The sequence below is a fragment of the Paramisgurnus dabryanus genome, chromosome 22 (genome assembly GCF_030506205.2).
Source record: "Paramisgurnus dabryanus chromosome 22, PD_genome_1.1, whole genome shotgun sequence".
NCBI lineage: Eukaryota > Metazoa > Chordata > Actinopteri > Cypriniformes > Cobitidae > Paramisgurnus > Paramisgurnus dabryanus.
Window position 1 is genome coordinate 26846075 of NC_133358.1, and position 22340 is coordinate 26868414.

The 22340-nt window shown below is 36.2% G+C and overlaps 1 protein-coding gene across 4 annotated transcripts; it reads right to left on the bottom strand.

The window, feature by feature from the left end:
• Window positions 1–428: 428 nt before the first annotated feature.
• dtx3la (deltex E3 ubiquitin ligase 3L a) lies at window positions 429–6175 on the bottom strand. Of its 4 annotated transcripts, none has more exons than XM_065259045.2 (5): window positions 6072–6175; window positions 5807–5953; window positions 3981–4144; window positions 1813–2024; window positions 429–809 (listed from the first exon to the last, which is right to left on the bottom strand). In XM_065259045.2, exons 2-5 carry the CDS (start codon window positions 5880–5882, stop codon window positions 740–742), a joined length of 522 nt encoding a protein of 173 aa, XP_065115117.1. In that variant the 5' UTR covers window positions 5883–5953; window positions 6072–6175; the 3' UTR covers window positions 429–739. The 4 variants fall into 4 exon arrangements, with proteins under 4 accessions (XP_065115117.1, XP_065115115.1, XP_065115114.1 ...); XM_065259043.2 differs by having other exon boundaries at window positions 3981–4147; XM_065259042.2 differs by having other exon boundaries at window positions 5801–5953.
• Between the last annotated feature and the right edge of the window lie 16165 nt (window positions 6176–22340).

A 22340-nucleotide genomic window follows, 5' to 3' on the forward strand; every position in this document is an offset into this window, starting at 1 on the left:
TAAGAACGCCCCTGGAGATGACGGCTCCCTCTCTAATGGGGCCTGCCAATCCGATTACTCTTTATTGTGTGTATGAAGCCTGGTGCGTAATTCAGTTTGAGGAGAACAGAGGAGCCACGTCAGCCTGGGAAAGTTCACATTCGGCAAAGTGCAGACGCATTTCAGGCGAGAAAGAAATATTGCAGAGGATGTGTTAACTTCACCTGGCAGGACATGAATGCGGGGAGAATGCGACGCTTAATGTCTTTTAACGTGTCTTTTTCTTAAAAGCACAATATGATTTTTGCATTAGCATAGTGTGATATTATTTTCAATAAAAATGAATGTAAAATTAAATATATAACATATTTAGAGCACACAATATGCTTTTTTAAACATTTATAACTCATTCTGGGATAACACAGACAAAACTTTACATTAGTAATATGTACAAACTCCCAGGATGAGAGAAAATTATATTATGTTTTTTCATTTACATATATAAACAGAATACTTGCTGTGAGAAGACACAATAAAAAATATAAATCACATAGATAGCAATAGATTCTCAAGAAGATAAAGCTTAATAAAAAAAACCTCTTCTGAACTAATACAGGCAGCATTTGGCACATGTCCACATAGAGCCAACAAAATGATCAATATTGAATTTGGCTATAAATATGTGCTTTCGACCTCTTCATCCTGGTCCATAGAGGGTCATGGTGAGGTTGGTAATCCACAGTTGTTCATAGTTCATCTTTCATTTGATTCCTTTAATCCTAAGAATTTTGATCACTGTTTTTAGGTAGGTTGAATCTGGATAGCCCAAGCTGAAAGATTTGGAGAGAGATGATTATTTACCCACAACATTAAAGGTGCATTGAGCAATACCTTGAGTACCACAGGGATGATGTATTTTTGTAGGCCACCCGGGAAGTTAGTGGGACACTGGTTACCTCGCCAAAAGCCCATTCATTTTTCTGGATTATCACAAATAATAAGTACTATATTCAACAAAAGTTTATGGCACACATTTTGTCCAACAAGATAATCTTCACAGATACACAACTTTTATGAATTTTGAAGTATAAATGTGTTTACTAGACATTAAAGCTAACATTAGGCTACAAGCAAAAAACACCACAGTCTCTCAACATCATTACCACCAAGCTTTCGACAGCTCTTTCAAACTTTATTAAAAACATTTGAAGAGGAAATACTCTGTGGATGAATCTTTGTGGGAATAGGCTTTATGCCCAGCTGCACTACTTCCTGAACTTCAGCCAGCTCCTTGTTTCCTGTCTGCCATTATTGGACAAACTGATGAATCCAGGTGTGCCTGACCTCAGTAGTCACAACAACAATAATCAGACACACCTGGATTAATCAGTTTGTCCAATAATGGCAGACAGGAAACAAGGAGCTGGCTGAAGTTCAGGAAGTAGTGCAGCTGGGCATAAAGCCTATTGAGACACACCCTAATTCTCTATGTAGAAAACTTGTTGCATTTTAACCTAATGAACAAAATTAGAAAACTGATTTATGGAACTGATGTTTACGTAAGGAAAGATTGACGACAGGTCATTGAATAATAAGAAAATAATGCACACCAAGGTGGTAATTCGCTTTGTGCCGTTAAACCGCGGTCGTGCATTATTTTCAAAAAAATTAAAGGACCGGAGTCAATTATTACCGTACGCTTATACCACGGTCACCACAAACATTGCTCTGGTGCTTATTTTTAAGACACTAGAAAAGTTATGTGTGCGGTTTACAGAAAAATAATCAACACCCATGGAACATTTCTCAATCAGAATATATCCATTTACATACCTTCCTGGTCCACCACTCTCCAGAGTTTTAAGTGGTATATCTGCAGGTGTCACACAGTATTCACCGTTCGAATCTGCCGCCACGGTAAACATCAGCTTTTGATCAAAGGCAGCCTCCAGTAGCCGGTAAATCTTGGTCCCTGTAGTATTGTTGGGCAGGTAAGCCACAGAGTCCAGGCCTTTGTAGCTGTGCCCTGGGTGTGGATGCCTATCCTATAGGAGGAGTACCTTATGGTCATCAATCAAATATTTAATAATTAAAGTGTGAAAACAATTGCCTAGGAGTTACCATGCATTCTACTAAGCAAGCTCTTAACATGTGAGCCGAATTAAAAAAGGACACGCCACGCAGCTGAGACGCTTACCCCACGCATCCAGTGTGTTACACATAGATATGTATAATAAAGGCTAGATGTGTTACGGCAGACTCTTTAATGTCATCACCTGGCGGCCATCTTACCACAGGCAGCTCGCTCAATCGTAGCATTAAGTTTTAATGGTGCAGGTACATTTAAATGACCATAACTTGCTAAATTTTCCACCAATTTTCATAAGGTTTGGTTTCTTACAAACGTGGCTATAATTCTGGATGCTTTAACATGTTTCATGAATTTTTTTTGTATAAGTATGCAGTGTCATATGTACATCTTTGACATTTATAACAAACCAAACCGTTTGAAAATCGGTTGAAAATGAGGCAAGTTATGGGGCTCTATCTTACACCCGGCGCAATGCAGCGCAATGCAGCGCAATGCGCGACGCAAGTGTCTTTTGCTAGTTTCCACCCTGCGCAATTATCATTTTCACGTTTAGCGCTATGTTGTTTAAATAGCAAATGCATTTGCGCCCCCTTTTGCGCCCATGGGCGTTCTGGTCTGAAAACGAGGTGTGTTCAGGCGCATTGTTGGCGCGTTGCTATTTTGAGGCAACTAAAATAGACTACGCCATTGACCAACAAAAACCTGGTCTAAAGGCGCAATATGTTTTCTTTGTTATTTAAAGAGCGCATTAGTAATATGCGCCTAAACGGGACGACAACGCGGGTTTGCTTAACACAAACAAATAGGGATTAAACATAGCGCCAGCGCAACTAGCTTTTAAAGGGGATGAGAGCTGAGACTCTCATTGGTTTATTGCACGTTACGCTCAAAACACACCCATTACTCATTAGGAAAATATGTACAACCCTTTTCGACCCTGCGCTCAACGCACAAACCATTTTTCCCGTCGTTAAATAAGCCAAAGTGGCATTGGACACGCCCATTTAGACGTTGCGTTGTGCGCTTTAGACAATGGACTTAGATTGTTAAAATAGGGCCCATGGTCATTTAAAAGTACCTACACCATTAAAACTCAATGCTCCAAGTAAGCGAGCTGCCTGTGGTAAGATGGCCGCCAAATTCGGACGTTCCACTCAATTGGCCAGCAGCGCGGGCGAGACATCTAGCCTTTATTATACATATCTATGGTGTCACCGGCCTAATGTATGAACCTCAATGACTTATGCGGTCGAAAAAAAAACGAAAGACGCACCCGAAATCCTGCCATGGACGCGTCCTGGAAAAATGGCACGTATGGTCACCCTACAGTTACAGTGGTGCTGTTAACCGGATGAGAGTGAGGTTTTGAGAGTTGAGTGTAACGGAGGCCATACATACAATTACAAAGTTTAATAAAAATTAAAACAATATTATTTATAGGACTAAAATGTTCAAGTTATACAAATACAGATGTTAATGTAGGGAGTGTAGATAGCAGGTGTCTATCAACAAAAATGCATTCCCCACATACATTAATCTGTTTTGCTCTGACTGAAGCATGCGGATAGTGTGAAATATTTAGATTTCATCTGATTTAGAAAGAAACACAGATCCGTAACTAAACCGAAACCCACGTGAAAGCTCAGCCAAAATGAATTACAAACACTTGAGGCGTTATGTCTGTCATAACAGAGGATTCAAGCATTTATCAGCACACATTCATCAATGTCTATAAGTGCCCTGTGGAAGTGTGTGAGAAACTGGCTGAACAAGATTGCAAGGAGAAAAGAGCCAAATACCTGAGATGCTTTAGAGCGTTTAGGTGAAAATGCTGGTACACATGGGGTGTGTCATCTGACTGTGATACTATACGAGTGATACAGTAAAAAATAATACATTGCAAGCTCACCGTTTGGATGCCATCTTCAAAGTGAAAGATGATTTGAATGGTGTCACAATCAGGATATCCCGGCAAGCTCTTTCTTTCGATGTTAAAAGTCATCTCACCTCCATTGGGCTGGCTTCCTTCTCTTATCAGGCTGAATTTTTTGTGATTTTTTGTTCCATCAACTTCTGCTAATATGGTCATGAAATAAAACAAAAAAGTTTGGAGAGCTTAGAACTGGTCCGGTTTACATGACAATGGCAGACTTTATGTCAAGTCCTCAAACTTTAAAGGAAAACATCAATATTTTACTATGTTCTTACCTCAACTTAGATGAATTAATACATACTATCTTTTTTCAATGCGTGCACTTAATCTTTGTACAGCACTTCTTGAATGTGTTAGCATTTAGCCTAGCCCCATTCATTCCTATGGCTCCAAATAAAAGTTTTATTTTGTGCCACCATACTTACTCGTGTAACTACTCATGTAACAGTCTTTAACTAGGGAAAACATGGAAGTGTTTGGTGGCTTCTAAATTCATCCCTGTTTGGAGCCATGGGAATGAATGGGGCTAGGCTAAATGCTAACACATCCACGAGGCCCTGTACAAAGATTAATTGCATGCATTGAAAAATGTAGGTATGTATTAATTAATCTAAGTTGAGGTAAGAACAAAGTAAAATATTAAAAAACTTTGGTGTTTTCCTTTAAACTTCGCTGCGGTTTGGGGTTAGGGTGTAATATTTGGTATATTATTATTTCAGTAGGCTACTGAAATCATACAACCGACCGACTCAAAACACCAAGTATTTAGGCTCAGCCTTGTCTTAACATCACTACAATGAAGTTGCAATTCATAGCTTTTCTATTTTAAATTGCAGGTTACATAAAATTACAAGCACTTATGTTACATATATTGTAAACAACTGACAATTCCTTGAAATCTGACCCGACAACTCATCATTATTATAAGCTTAGTGCTTTGAACTGAGGTAATGTTAAGAGACGACTGTTTATGTAGGCTACTTGTTCGAAAACTGATCTTAGTTGATCTTTAACCTTTAAATCAGAGGTGCGGGACTCGAGTCACATGACTTGACTCGAGTTTGATAAAACATGGCAGACATTTACGTTAGTTGAGCTCCACAAATAGTCTCGTTTGGCTATAAAGACTTTGAACTGGACCGTGCCAATAAAATAAGATTTGCCAGATGCAAAATATGAAACGCAAGAATATCCGACAGGACAACCACAACGTCAAATAAAACTAATTAAAGTGGCATCTGCGAACAAATAATGCAAGATTATTTTATAGAACAAAACTCAGTTCTTTAAGCCATATTTTGTTATTATTGTTTCAATTATCTGGTTTCATTTTAAATGCATGTTTTATTTTAGGAGTAACATTTAATAAAGATGTTACATTTGGCAACCATAAGTTGTCCAAATGAATTTTGTATTCACTTTAAACAGTTAATCTAAACATGTATTTTAGTGAAATTACATGCCTGTGCTATCAACTACAAAATAATTTCTGGTTTATATTTTGTTATTTACATGCAAAGACATTTTTTAAAATGTCCCTGAGTACTTTTAAGGCCATTGTATACATTAACATTCATAAACTTGGCAGATGCTTAGGGTTAGGTTAGTATTACAGTGCATTACAAAATATACATTTTAATCACTATATTCCCTGGGATCAAACCCATGACCTTTTTGACTGCTAATGCAATGCTGTACCATTGAGCTATACAGGAGCACATCTGACATTTTTACCGTGTTGTGTATTTAAAATGTGCCTGTCATTGTCATGATTAATGTTTAGTTTGGAAACTCACTCAGACCTGTCAGCGATGGTGGGCCTTTTCCGTTCATGTACCTGCTGCAGTACATCTTATCCTTACTTTCTGTAGCCCCCATGATTCAGTCTAAGTCAACAGAGCAATGATTCTGTCTGCTGATCATTGACAGAAATCAACAAGTGTTTCTTTCTGAAATGGATAAAAAACAATTCTGTTTATATTAAGACATTTTAGCAATAGCCTACAGATTTCTTACATATACTGTACAGATCATGAACAGAGTATAAATATCTATTATTGTACTAACCAGACTTGATGTGTTGCTCCTCTCTCTCTCTTTCTCTTGCTTTAGGGAAGACTGCTTATCTACACCGTGACTGCGCGTTTTAAACATTCTTTGAGGTCACAGATTAAGAACACAAAAATGATGGCATAAATAAGGAAGTGGAGACAGTGCAGTAAAACCTGTTTTGGTTTAGACAGCCGAGTGAGAAAGGGCGGAGTTTAGGGTTTTGGCTGAATGAGAATACAGTATAAAGATTTTTTCTCCTTTGTTTTACATTTGCTTGTATACGAGTAACACATATTTCAGGTTTCGGATGATTTTTTTCAAAGCTGGGGTCCAGTGTCAAACTTAACCCCTAAATTTTGGATGGCAGGCAAAATCTATTTAGATTTTAATAATAAGGTTGTATGTGTTAACATTAGTAAATACATTAGCTAACATGAACTAACAATGAACAATATTTTAACAGTATTTACTGTATTAAAGGGGACATTTCACAAGACTTTTTTAAGATGTCAAATAAATCTTTGGTGTCCCCCGAGTACGTATGTGTAGTTCTAGCTCCAAATACCATAGATAATTTATTATAGCATGTTAAAATTTCCACTTAGGTGTAGGTGTGAGCAAAAATGTGCCATTCGGGGTGTGTCCTTTAAAATGCAAATGAGCTGATCTCTGCACTAAATGGCAGTGCCATGGTTGGATAGTGCAGATTAAGTGGCGGTATTATCCCCTTCTGACATCACAAGGGGAGCCAATTGTCAATGACCTATTTTTTCACATGCTTGCAGAGAATGGTTTACCAAAACTAAGTTATTGGGTTGATCTTTTTCACATTTTCTAGGTTGATAGAAGCACTTGGGACCCAATTATAGCACTTAAACATGGAAAAGTCACATTTTCATGATATTTCCCGTTTAATCTTGGTCCATTCAATATTCATCAATACATTATTAGTAATCAAAAGTTGTAGTAGTTATTAAAATTGGTTTATGCATGATGAACTAACATGAACAATTGTATTGGCATTAACTAACATTAAGTAAGGAATAATTGACGACGGGCCGTTGAATTATTAGAAAATAATGCACACCCAAGGTGGTTATGCATGAAGCGGAGTGCCATTACATTGCGGATGTGCATTATTTTCGAGGAGTCAATTATTCCGCTTATACCATGGTTACCAAAATATTGCGGTTGTGCCTATTTTTAAGACATTTTACAGGTTAGGTGTGCGGTTGTTTTTATTGAAAAATAATAGGGTGACCATACGTGCCATTCTTCCCGGACGCATCCCGTCCAGGATTTCGGTGCGTCTTCCGGAAGTCGTTTTTGTTGACCGCATACGCCATTCGGTTAAAAACATAAGATATAAAATCGTAGTTTCATTCTTACCTTAAAATGTAACGGTTGCTTTTCTGTAATAATAATAATAATCCTCTATGACAAATGCGGTCGACAAATGCGACTTCCGGAAGACGAACACAAAATCCTGGACGGGATGCGTCCGGGAAAAATGGCACGTATGGTCACCCTAAAATAATCAACACCCATGCAACATTTCTCAGCTAATCAGAATAAAGCATTCAACAGCCCAGTGGTATAGACGGTTTCATCGGACACACGTGATACACGTCTGTATCCGAACCTTACTTCCGGTTTGGTTTTTTTAATGGTCTGACTAGTTGCTAAACTGATCTCTTGAACAAATGCCTCGTCAAAAATAACAAATGTTTTGGTTTCCTAGGTAATCTATGTGTTGTTGTTTTTTGCTTGTTATATAAATAAACTACGTTTAAAGAACTTTGTTGTTATTTATTATTAGCGGAGTTTACCGGAAGTTACGTGCAGACCGCGACAGCCGCTTGTTTATGTTGTTACTGCTGAAACGGTCTATAACAAAGATTAATAAATGCTGTAAAAGTATTGTTAGTTCATGTTAGCTTTTGCTTTTGCTTTTTGCTTTTTGCTTTTTTTCACATTTACTAATGCTAACGAATACAATCTATTGTAAAGTGTTATTACTTTTTCTCCTAACCTGGGGTGCATTTCCCAAAAGCATCGTTAGCCAACGAACATCGTAAGTTCCATAGTTACTAACATCGTTCAACGATTTGGTGCTTCCCGAAACCATCGTTCAAACGAACATTCGCAAATTGCATCGCTAACTTGTGTCGTTGGAACGACAGCTCTTCACCTGTCGTTAGAAGCATCGTTCCTTGTTATTATCATTGGTAGACTTACGTTGATCATGCTTTTGAACAAAATAAGCAAAAGAACATGTATTACAGTCTATATCCATCATTCTAAATATATTACAAATTTATTTTACGTCTTTAAATTTGTAAACAGAATGAAAGCGCTGCATTTGAAAACTGCACATGTGCGCAGACCTAAGAGCTTTAAGACCCTGGGGAATCCCTGGGAGGAGTGATGTAACAGGGAACTTGCGCATGAAATAAATATCTTGAAAATAAACAACAAATAAACAATAGACTAAATCACGATAACGTCTTCCGATGCAATATATGTTATTTACAGCAATAATCTGACATTAAATCGATTTGCACAGATTAATTAGTACTTCGCCTCCCACTTACACCATCAACTATGTTGTTAAACCAACATAGTTCCAACGACGAAAGTTACTATGCTTTCGGGAAACAGTCGTGACAAGGTAGTTCGTTTCTCCAACGATGCATCGTACTATGGTTGTTCAGCAACGAGTTACGTCGTTGTTTGGGAAACGCACCCCTGACCTGATGCTTGCACTCATATCTCAAACTTTCTAAAAAAAATCTGATACATTTTTCCAACATGATCTCACAGAAAGTCGTGTTATAGTTGGGGTTAGATTTGGGGTTTGGTTTAGGATGAACTTTTATGTATTGGTATTCTCGTCCAGAGGTTTATCGGGGTTAGAGTTGGGGTTTGGGTTAAGATGTCTAAAAATGTAACAGAAAGTGATTATAGCTCCAACCCAAGTGACAATGGTAAGAAAATAGGAAAATAACAATAAGAAAACAATACATAAAATGAAACAAAAGAGAAAGTCATGCAATGGACACAACAAACTATAGAAATTAGTGCAAGTCAAAGACATTTTATGCTCAAGGCACAAAAAAACTGTATTTTGTGCCATGGACACAAATAAATTAATAAATTTTTTTGTGACAATAACACGAGTTTCAGTGAGATCAGTCAGATTTTTTCACTGCCGTAGAGCATCAAACTGCTAGCCTGACGTTGTCATACTCAATTCTAGTCAGAATTTGAGTCTGATACCGCTCCATTGAGCTATAATTATGAGGCGTGTCTCAACCGAAAAATGCCTCTGCACTCAATTGGATAGACCTACGACCAATCAGAGCAACGGGGTGTGAGACGTATGTTGAAATGACGTATTTGCAGCTTGACCGAACTGCTAGTTATTTCGCTACGACACACACTACAAGTCTGAGTTTGCGAACGTACATCAACACCTACTATGTTTACAACATTTCATTTATATCACATTAAGTCATACAGTAAGACTATCTCTTACCATTTGTACATTAGTTGAACTTCATCCACGACGATACCCATTACGTTTGCTTGTTATATCCATCTCGTCGTGCACACCGAGTTGCATCGCCGTGATACCCATTTTAGTTGCTTCTTTAACTTGATCTTTCATAAGTGCGACAACTTTTGTCGAATCCCGTAGGACGGCAAAAACATCAACAAATGCCTTGCTCGCGTTTCTCTGTTCCTCTTTTAAAATCAATGCTCTGTCGATATCTTTTAGAACAGACTCAATGTCAGAGTCCACACATCTGATTTCTACCGCGGCAGCCATTTCGTTGTAAACAACAGATTCAACACACGCGCTCTTTGGTGACGTGGTTGATTTACGTTACTGATCATCTGTCCATCATCATATAAAGCCCGCCCTGACAATTTGATTGGTTCGACCAGCTTTGGGTCGAGCATAGTAGCAACTCAACGGTGAAACTCCAGACCGATCTTCCCGTTCCTCAAAATGTTGTGGGCGGGGCTAAGATCGGCTGGCACCCAGGCTATCAAACTGCAGTACATCACGGACATTTCAGTGGCCGGCAGACTCTTGTATAGGGATCTGTTCCTCATCAAACACTGAGGAGTATTTCCAACTCTATAAAGTATTATTTAATAAAGGAAGGATACAACATAGGCTATAGTGTTCTCTTTCAGAAGTGTGGAAAGAAATATCAGTCAAACACCGCGTGAAGCCATGGGATCACAGTAGAGGCTCAAAGTGAAATAAGGAGAGATGAGACTGAAGTCTTCAGGCTGAGAAGAATTGGAGAATTCCTGTTTTCTGCACAGAATGAATCCATAGACACATACATGAGGATCAGCTGATATCCAAACTGGACCTGAGTTTACCTTTTCATTGTTTTCTCATCTCAGTGTGAAACATACAGGATTTTTTTGATATTTAAGGCTTCCTGCACACATTTTGTCGGCTTTTCTTTCACACATGGGCATGCTTAAAATGTCCTTTTTCTTTTTGCTCTCATATACATATTGATTACAAATGCTGAATATTTTGAGGAGCATTAGAGTCGTGATGACTTGATTAGAAGCAGGAGGATCTAATCAGACAGATAATTCACACACATGGCCGAGAGAATCGTCTGATTAATATTATTAATAATCGCATGCAATTTCAGAAAGTATAACTAAGAGATACTCACATGTTCTGTGTTTTTCCAATACCTTTTCACCACCAGCATGACCTTCACTTTAAAGCCTTTTAAGCAGGGGTCTACAACCTTTTGGCTCCTACGATGGATAAAACAATCTGGAGGGCTACATTTTTGATATGGTCTACTCAAAACTTTTTTGTTTTACTTGTTGATTTTAGTTTAGTTTTCTTGTTGATATGTTTTATCGTTATTTAAATCACACTACATGACGTCAATAGGTTGCAATCAAAACTATGTGGCAGCAAGGTAAACATCATAAAAAAGTCTTTAATCAGTAGACAGTAAAACGATATGAAACTTAAGATAAGATTTATAAACGCATACCGTAGACTTCTGCATTCCATTAAAATACAAGAACAGTAACGTTATCTTCTGTTCAGCCCTTTTAATATGAACCAGAAAGATACATAAAGAGGTAAGAAGGTGGCAGTGGGGAGTAAAACATTCACACATGAAAAACTATAATAAATAAAGTATTTACTATAGTTAACTGTTTTAACAACCCAACTGTAGTCATCAACCCAGAATGCACTATGCTCAAAACATAATAGCATCCTTCACATCTTAAAATAGGAATTACATGTTGGGATTTTTTTTTAAGTAATGATGATAGTTAAGCGTTTTTGTCAATGTATATTAGTAGTAGAAGGCAAATTTAAATAATTAAAGCATACAAGTTTTCATAGTCGAGGTACTCTTTAAAAGTGATGATATAATTTCAGTGTCACTGTCAAGAATTTTTGCTTCGAAAATAATAGGATTAGTTTTGTGACTATTTTCCTCTCTCTCTTTGACGCTGTATTAAACACATTGTGGCGGTTTCCAGGACAGGGCTTATCCTAAATGCATGTTTGATCTGCTTAAATTTAAAAACATCTTGCACTGATATATCTTAACATATATCAGTACCATTGTTTTCTCTCAAGATGCACACCAGAGTGGTCAGTGACAAAAACAGTTTGGCAAGATGAGAAATTCAAAAATCTTTTTTAAAAACTTGCTTTAAAAGCACGCATCAGGTTTATTTCAATGCACATAGTGTGTCTATGTTAATTTTATGCAATAAAAATGACATTTGCACCATTTTTATGAAAGTTAAGACTGAATGGACCTGAAAATGTCAAATGGTGTTGCCGCTAATTAAGAATGAGAAATATTAAATATTTTATCCACCTTGTAAGCATAATCATAAAAAAATTCATTGTAAAATATAATTATAAAACTAATAAAATAATAAAACTAATAAAATCATTTATTAGTTATTTCTAAATGTAAATTTTAATGTGTTTTTGTAATATTTGCCCTGACATATGCTGAAAACAGGTCTGTTCTAAATAATCTTTGACAAATGATGTAAAAATGTATGTAAAATCTTATTACACTAAACTAGATGATTATATTTTATTACACATTTTTTATGAAAATATTTATATTTTCATTTAAAAAAATACTAGTTACACCAATTGACACAGACCGGTTACACCACATTGACATTTTTGCAATTATCCCCCCAAAATGAAATAAAACCTGGAATTTTAGACTTGGTCATTAAAAAGAGAATGCATGCAAGTAATCTGCAAATTTATTTAGAAATTTTAACCTTTTTACATTTAATTGAAACATACGGACACAAAATAATTACCGTCACATCACTGACCCAGATATGTTTCTATAAATTACTTAAATTGGCCTATAGTCCTGGCGCTCTTTTATATGTCTATGACATTAATTTGGCATCGTTTAAAGGCGAAGATTGTTCGGCTGGGCAAAAGTTCAAGTTCATTTGAATTTAAAGATTTGAAAAGGGGTATAAGGGGTACTTTCGGTGTATGCATCACATGTACGCATTTTTGATAAATAAGGGCCACTGGATTAACCAAAACCCTGTCTGGGAAACTGGCCCATTGTGTTCTTGGGCTTTTTTAAAGATCCACTGAAGTGCTTGAGACAATGCATTGACGTAATTTATACTAAAACCGGAAGTTATGGCGGTACATATTCAGTGGCTCCTCCCCTTTTTAAATATTCATTTACCTCACAGCCTGAAATCTGCTGAATTCCTGTATGATTTCATACATTTTTTTATTTGGTGGTCAGAGGTGAGAGATTGTCCTTTTAAGATGCTTATATCTTCTAAATATGAATTTGTGTGCACACTAGTTTATAGATATCCTTAAAACTACCATATTGATACTAAAAGCCAAAAAAATGACAGTGTAAAGTATGCCACTATGCCATAAAGATAGAGTACCAAAAACAGCCTTTTTCAGACAACTTTTTACCCCACACATCTGAAGAGATACTTTTACTCTGGGCATCAGCGTAACCGAGAGTGTTTCCTGTGTGTGTTGACTGTGTCGCGTATAGTGAAGAAAGACAGTCGGGGTGTGGAAAAGAAAGGCATCGCTGTACCGTTCTCCTCTGAAGCGTGCCGGAACATTCCTCACAGATTTTGGCGTCAGCTTCTTTCTCTTAAATCCCTCGGAGTGCTGCGTTTCCATGGTGACCCAAAGTTATATGAGCCATCTTTATTCATCACTGTAGCCCAAAGGGCCAGAGAAGAACTGAAGATAGAGAGAAATAAAGAGAAGCAAAAGAGTAAATGTGAGGTAACGTGAGAAAAATGGGAATATCTCATCTCCGTGCTTTATAGAAAGAAAACATAAAAAGATCAGGTTTAAAGGGACAGCTCACCTAAAAAGAAAAATGTTGTCATCATTTACTAAATGCTTATATTATAAAAATGGGGACTTTAACTTTTAAGCTTCGAAAGAAGAGTATAATAATAGTGATTTATGATCTTAATTTGAAGTCTTCTAAAGCAATAGGTGTGAGTAAGAAAAAGTTGATATTTGCCAGTTCTGTTGCAGGAAAAAGCGAAGAGTACTGTCTTCAAAAACTTTATTTTGTTCTTAGCAAAAGTAAGAAGTCCAACAGGAAGCAGGTCCTCTTTTCCAGAACATTTACGGGACGTGTATGTGTACATGCGAAAGCCTGCCTGCCAATTTTATGGGTATTTTTTGGGACCAAAGTGCAGTGTGAATGAGGTTCTCTGTAGTCGGTTGATTCAATGTTGCTGCATCAAGCTGGTCAAGATCCCCAAATATCATGTGGTCAGATATTCAATACCTGTCAAGTTGTGTAACCCACCAGAAACATTGCCCGCATTAAACCCCTATACTTACAATACGTGGATGATGCTTGTACGTTTGTGAATGTGTGTCTTAAATGACTTGCCTTGATCCCTACAGCATATGACAGATGAAAAAATAAACTAAGCCCTCAACTGAGAGAATCATCCACACAAACAAACAAACAAACAGTCGGGTTCAGATCTCATCATGGTAACTGAGCCTTTAATCTGTCTGTGTGGGGTTCTGTCTGAAGTTTGCTGATCTATTAATAGTTATCTGGAACTGAGCCACAAAACAACATTTAGTTGACACTGAGTCTGTCTGTATCGCCAGCCTTCCCAAGAAGTGCTTGTTAAACATCTCTCTCTCTCTCTCTCTCTCTCTCTCTCTCTCCGTCCATTTCATCTGAGAGCAGACGTCCCAATGGAATCTGCAGAGGGCAACACTGCTGACATCATACTGGAATATTATTGAGACTACACACACACACACACACACACACACACACACACACACACACACACACACACACACACACACACACACACACACACTCCTGTATAGACTTTACATCAACTGTTCTTCATTTATACAAATCTTTATTAATTTATTAGACTAACCCTACATCAACTAAACTTATCTGACCAACAGCCAAAACAGATGAACAATATCATCTTTAAAAACAACTAAACTGAACATTTTAAGAACGTTTAAGAAATAAAAAATAAAAAACATTATTATTCTATTAGACTAACTCTACACAAACAAAACATATCGAGGTTTATACCATCAAGAACCAAATAGTTGATCCAAAATCAAATTCATTCGTCATAAATCATATGTTAAGAATGTTTCGAAATAGAGAGCAAAACAAAACATACAGGATGTGCATTTTATTTGTTTTCCCCATATGTATTTATTTCCATATTTCAATATTCAGATATTTATTGATTTATTTTTCCTTTAACATTTCTGTATACAACATGAGGGAAGCGCTCCTTGCGTAGCTCCATTTCATCATTGGTTGAGAGAGCTTCTGAACTAATTTAATGATTGTTAGTTGAATGTTAAGTGTATTTTGTCAAAAATATTTTGTATCGTCCGTGACATTTTAAAAACAGAAACGTGTTTTATTTTAATTTTTTTGTTTATTTGTTTATTATCAGTGTTACTTTTGAATAGAGTCTTATTTAGTTATTTAGTTAGATAGTTATTTTATTTTACTTTGTAGGGTAAAAAAGAGCTCAGATGCAAAGGCCGCTAAATGCCAACTGTGTCAAAAATGCAGCCCAGTCTCAGGAAATTACATACCTATAGTCACGTAATATTTTTTATTCTTTTTCGTGATACTGTCACAAATTTCCCTTTTATATTTTCAGAATTTCTGTTAATGTCATTGTCACGTATTGGTCACTCAACTGTTTTCTGCTATTTTCTTACCATTGTTGCTTTGGTTTATGGTTAGATTTACATAAAATGACATCCTTACCCAAACCCCAAACCCAACTCTAACCCTAACACCAGCACTGCAAAAACTTATTTTCAAGAAAAATAATTCTTAGTATTTTTGTCTTGTTTTCAGTAAAAATATCAAAAAATTCTTAAATTAAGATGCTTTTTCTTGATGAGCAAAACGACCCAAGAAAATAAAACCAAAAAGGGATTTTGTGCATAAAACAACCAAAAAAATCTGCCAATAGGGTAAGCAAAAAAAAATCTTGAAGATTTTTCTTAAACACTATATTCAAGAAAAATTTGCTTACCCAATTGACAGATTTTTTCTGCTTGTTTTATGCACAAAATCACTTAAATTTGATATTTTTGTTCTAAAAAACTAGACTTATTTTCTTAATATTCTTAATATCTTAATTTAAGAATTTTTAGATATTTTTACTGAGAACAAAACAAAAATACAAAGAAATGTTTTTCTTGAAAAAAAATTTTGCAGTGAGGCGACAATCTTTTAAAATTTAAAAAATAAATCAGAATTTTTTTTATAAACCAATACTTAAAGTGACATCCTATCGCAAACACCAAATGTAGCCCTAAACTGAAGCAAAAATGGTTTGAAAATAGGAAAAAGCAGTTCAGTAACCAATATGCGACAATGACACAAAAAACGCGGAAATTCGTGACAGTATCAGGAAAAATAATAAAAAATTACATGACTATACAGTAGATACATAATTTTGTGGTAGCAAAAATTAGATAATAATATTTACTGAATGCCCTTGACCATATATTTTTTTTAAATACTTTCACTTTAAATCTGCTTAATTCCAGTCTCAGGCCATTTAGAAATACAGATTTGTTGAAGAATTGGATAAACAATGACACGCGTAAATCATGGTGCAAGGGTTTGAGGTTAAAGGAGGTTTACTGTTAGGATATTGACTGAATTTTTTATGTTTTTCACCGTTGACTTCCATACTTTTTCCTACTATGAAAGTGAATGGGGCTCACGAACGGTTTGGTCACGAACGGTTTGGCCCCGCTCTCCCGCCATTCTTCGTGAGCGGAAGTAAAGAAATATTATTTCAAGGAGGGTGAGGAGATTAGTGTTTTTGATTAAAGATTATGAGGGCACATTACTTTTTTAAAATAATGAATCTAAAAACTATTAAAACTAAAGTAAAATATTTCATAAAAAAATTATGTTTTAAATTTTAATTTCATGCCGACTTTAATCACCTTTATCCATTGATAGCCTTTAAATACTACCTATAAAATCTACTGTGACACATAATCCAAAAAGGCCCATTTTATCCTAACATTTACCTTAACAAAATAAAAAAACAGTCGTCCTGAAAAATGTTGTACCATATCAGTCTTTATAAAAAATCCGTAGGAATCTGTTGGGAAATACACTGATGTTCTTTGTACACACAACACCTCTGTGATAAACCAATCATATGAGCTCTGTTATATAAACCATTATTGCCACAATCCATGTATTTTTTATAAACCTTTAAATATAGAGAGCTGCACGGGAGCGTTTAATACCAACCGGACAAATAAGGGTCTGACCGCACTGTCACGATCAATAAAATCTCCTTTACAGGAAGCGTCAGATCGCCTATTATCCAACTCCAGAGTTCTTATACACCGACGAAGAGCAAAAACGATACAAGACCGTTGGGACTAGCCGAGTCAATACGCCTCCCTGTTCACAGGCCTGAGGGGTCATGTAATGATCCATCGTCTGTGCCAAATATCATTCCAACCCTACCTGCAATAATGCTCGAAACAAGACAAGAGAGTTCACTTTACGCTGTGCGATTCACTTTTCAATTTCCTGAGTTTATGCTAATCGCAGCCGCTAAACCAGATAGTTCACCTATTAGACATATAAGATGGAAAGTGGATTTTGTTAACAGAATCAAGCCGTTGAAGGCCTCCACCAGCTGCCAAATAATTAGCTCTCAGATGTCTGGCCCTACAGGAGAACGTTGAGTGAAATTAAGTGAAAGCCGCAAATAAATGGGCAGTTCTTCCTGATGGCTTAATACGGAGCGTCTTAACAGACAACCTGATTTCGGCTTTACACTGTCGTGTCTTCAGATAATTCAACATTCTCCAGCGCGTCTCACGCTAATTAAATGCAAAACGTTCTATCCAGAAATGTCACAATTGATTTATCTTCTTCTGTGGCCGGCGACTTCAATCTTTCCACATAAGAATGAAGGAAAAGTGAGGAGAAGGGACCTAAAAACTCCGTCTTTAGGTCAGTTTGCACTAAATCTCTTATTTTTCTTTCTTTTGTGTAAATCTTTTTCTCTGCCTTGCTGATGTTTCGTTAACTAAATTTACTTTTTTTAAATGCCCAGCAAGCAATAGCATTCATTTCACCTTCTGGGTTAACTCGATATACAGTAGTCCGGCTATGAGTAACCCTAACCCACTTAGCCGTAATAAACTTAAATGTTGTATTTGCCTAATTAGCTTGAAATGTATGATATTCTATCCCGCAAGAAAAGTCAACAGTGATCACAAGCTGTTTTTATTTATTTATTTAACTTTATTGATTTTGGTGTAAGGCGTCTTTTTTATTTTTTACTGACAGCCCAAATTTTGCCTTGCCTTAGCCCCAATGTCGGGGCTGTGTTGTTAGATGTCTTTTAAATGCAAAATTGCTTGCTGCGTAGATATGTACGGTGGCCTGGAAGTGCAAAAAAATTACAATGGTAAATTACTTATTTACAAGATGAAAACAAATGTACAAAAATTTATTTTATAAGTTTTTTAACAAATTTACAAGTTTTTTAACAAATTTACAATGAGTGAATAAATGTAAAAGTTTTTTAAATAAATGTAAAAAAATTTAACAAATGTAAAAAATTTTAACAAATTTACAAGTGTTAAAAAAATGTACAATGAGCGAACAAAAACTACAAGTTTTTTAACAAATTTACAATGACTGAAAAAATATTTTAACAAATTTAAAAAATTGTAACAAATGTACATTTTTTTAACAAATTACAAGTGTTAAAACAAATTTACAATGAGCGAACAAATGTACAAGTTTTTTAACAAATGTACAAGTTTTTTAACAAATTTACAAGTTTTTTTTTAACAAATTTACAAGTTTTTTTAACAAATTTACAAGTTTTTTAACAAATTTACAATGAGTGAATAAATGTACAAGTTTTTTAACAAATGTAAAAAAAATTAACAAATTTACAATTTTTTAACAAATTTACAATTTTTTAACAAATTTACAATTTTTTTAACAAATTTACAAATGTTAAAACAAATTTACAACGAGTGCACAAAATTACAAGTTTTTTAACAAATTTACAATGAGTGAATAAATGTACAAGTATTTTAACAAATTTAAAAAATTGTAACAAATTTACAATGAGCGAACAAAATGACAAGTTTTTTTAACAAATTTACAATGAGTGAACAAATTTACACGTTTTTTTTTTTATAGCAGTTTACATTTATTTTTAATAAATAAAAATGCAATATAGTATTAATTTTAATACATACAATTATCAAAAAACTGAGGTTTGTTTTGGTTTGCTGTGAGGTTTGCTGGATACTCTTGTCACAAATAAATAAATTACAGTCACTGCATTATTATTACTGCTAAAAGGTTTTGAAATATGAAAACTACATTCTTAGACAATTCATTCAACAATATATAGTTTGTTGTGATAGATTTACATTAACATGAAAAATACTGAAGTAATCTTAGGCTTATGCGACAGCGCCAGTTAACGGTAATATTATTTCTGGCCAAACTATCTCTTTAATTCACTACAAATAACCTTTATTAAAACAGAAAGGTTGTTTGGAAAACTTGTTTAGTAAAATAAGCTCACCCTTATATCTCATAGTATTTGTGTGCACACAACAATTTCCATAATGGGACTGAAAGGCAAGAGAAATCGAACAAGGAGATGTACTTCTTCTCTGTCACTTCCTTTCCGTCAGAGAACCAAACTAAAGCATCATGTCATTGTAAATGCATCACCCCCGATGTTGTCATGGTAACCATAAGAACATGAGCTTATTAGGGTTGTGTGGAGCATGTTTGGTATCTCTAGCCCGTTCAAAGTTCACCTTATTCCCGACACGGCCTTCCGCACTGGTTTATAGTCCCCGGTGTCGGCTTGTTTCCCGTTTGACCCCAGATACGCATGATGGACATTCGCTATGAGCGCTTGTGATGGTGAGGGTGCGATTTGACGTGTGTTGCCTCAAAGCGACGACTCATGGAATGAGAAATCCACCAGGACATCAATGTCCCAGAGATTGTGATCAGTGTTTCAGTCCAGTCTGTTTTAAACGCACAGTGTGTGCCGACCTCTTTATCACGCTCAAAGCAGTAAAAGCAGGTTGAGTTGTTCTCTATTAGTTTGGCTTTCTAGTTGAACCTATTTGCACCTGCCAGTAGGAGAACGACTGCTCTTGAACTTCGTAACTCTGTGACAACCCAGTGCTTCTGCATTTAAGGTTAAAGAAGATTTAGGTGCATATTAGTGGCGGCAAATTACTTCTTTTTTTGAGGGCGCACATTACAAAGTTTGTCACAACATGTATGTAACCCGTTCAAAATATGTGTTCTGCGCATCGAAAATATGTGTTTGTTGCGTCATGTGAACCATGTGCATCACATGTCTTGTCAAAATAAGTGCCTGCCGCAGACGTATCTAAAGGGTTTATGATAAAAGAGACGCTTGCGTTTGCCAGATATTCGCTTAATCTCATGCGTAATCACAGTTTAGTGTTAAGGGAGTGTCTTGCGTGTTTTTTGTGAATGTCAGCGTCTCTTTTATCATAAACGGTTTTGACGCGTGTGCAGCAGGCACTTATTTTGACAAAACACATGATGCACATGGTTCACATGACCCAACAAACACATATTTTGAAAACACGAGCAACACACATGACACTCCAAATATTTTGAATTTGCGCAAAAAAAAAATATTTTGATTGGTTTGACCAGCTTTGGGTCGAGCATAGTTGCGCCACAACCGAGCGACACCAGACCAAACTTCCCGACCTGAGGTGCGTTACCCGAACAATGACTTAACTCACTGCTCAACCAACATAGTACGATGCGTACTTGGATAAACTAACTACCTTGTCATGACTGTTTCCCGAAAGCATAGTACCTTTTTTGCACATTCGTCGTTTAACAACATAGATGATGATGTCACGTGGGAGGTGAAGTACTAATTAATCGGTGCAAATCGATTTAATGTCAGATTATTGCTGTAAATAACATAAAGTGCACCGGACGACTGATTTTGTTATCGTGATTTATTTATCTCTTTGTTTATTTTCAAGATATTTAATTCATGCGCAAGTTCCCTCTTACGTCACTCCTCCCAAGGATTCCCCAGGGTCTTAAAGCTTGTAGGACTGCACACATGCGCAGTTTTCAAATGCAGCGCCTTTAATTCTGTTTACAAACTTGAAGAGGTAAAATAAAATTTGTATATTTTTAGAATAATGAATATAGAATGTACTACATGTTTTTTGCTTGTTTTTTTCAAAAGCATGATCAACGTAAATCTACATATTATAATAACAAGAAACGATGCTTCAAACGACAGGTGAAGAGCTGTCGTTCAAACCACACAAGTTTGCGATGCAGCTTGCGAATGTCCGTTTTAACTATGGTTTCGGGAAACACCAAATGGTTGAACTTTGTCAGTAACGACGAAACTTACGACAGTTGGCTAACGATCCTTTTGGGAAATGCACACATGAAATATTGTGGGCGGGGCTAAGTTCGACTGGCACCCAGGCTACCTTGGGTGTGCATTATTTTCGAATAATTCAATCATTTAACATTTTTTTCGAATGTACAGGCAGCAGGTTGTTATCGTGAAATAAGCCCATTTAGTATGATACAAGACCCTCCGCTTAGGGTCCTTACATATAACCCATACCTATTGCCATTTTCTTATATACCACATTTTTAACACTATTTATTGACAGTCCAATGAGAGAGAGAGAGAGAGAGAGAGAGAGAGAGAGAGTGTGTGTGTGTGTATTAGGTGAGAAGCCATGACAAATGTGCTTTTGCCATCACCCAAACAGAGCACAGCTGACTACTTTACACGCTGACAACAAACAGAGATATTAGGCATATTGGAACAGACAAGGCCCTTTAAGCTACATGGAACAATTTGCTCTGAGTTAATAGTCTCCTCTCTGGGAGATTTGATAAGCATGGAGAGCAGTGTATCACATCCCTATCCAAATAGTTCTACAGCACTGTCACAACTGATAACATCACAGAGAGAAAGTGAGGGCCAGGGCGTTGTGTGTGTGTCTGTGTGTAGACCTGATCTCTGCCACCTCAGACAATCGCTTGTTTACAAAGCATCAGATGGCTTCATGTTCCCAAAATGTTTCCATTGCTTGTGACAGCGTCGTCTGTGATACTACAGGGAATTCTGGGTAAGTCTGCAACATGTATGTGCACTGCATTGGTTCTGCAGTCATAAACACATTTATAAGTAAATTACATTTATATTGCATGTGCATGTGTACCACATATGTTATTTAATAAGTACTGTTTTCTACATAAAATCATCCTATATAATGTAAAGAACATTCTGTGAAAATAAAACCTTGATATCATTAATATTGCCTGAGTAAGGTCATGATTAAAATTATACATATGTGTGTGTGTGTGTGATTTATGTATGATATGTGCACCCAGGCTGCATGAACTTGTGCAAAACCTAATGTGTATCTTACTGTACAGGTACTTCATTTAAAGCTTAGAAATCTGACCTTTACTCAAAGGAGCTTACATGGCCAATGTGACTAATTTGCTTTGATTGGTGGACCAGAAATGATGCAGAATCTTGAATATTTCATCATTTTATTTCATCAAACTACAGTTGCTTTAAGGAGGAAGAGAAGCAAGTCATAGATTCTCTCTCTCTGTCTGTTTTGAC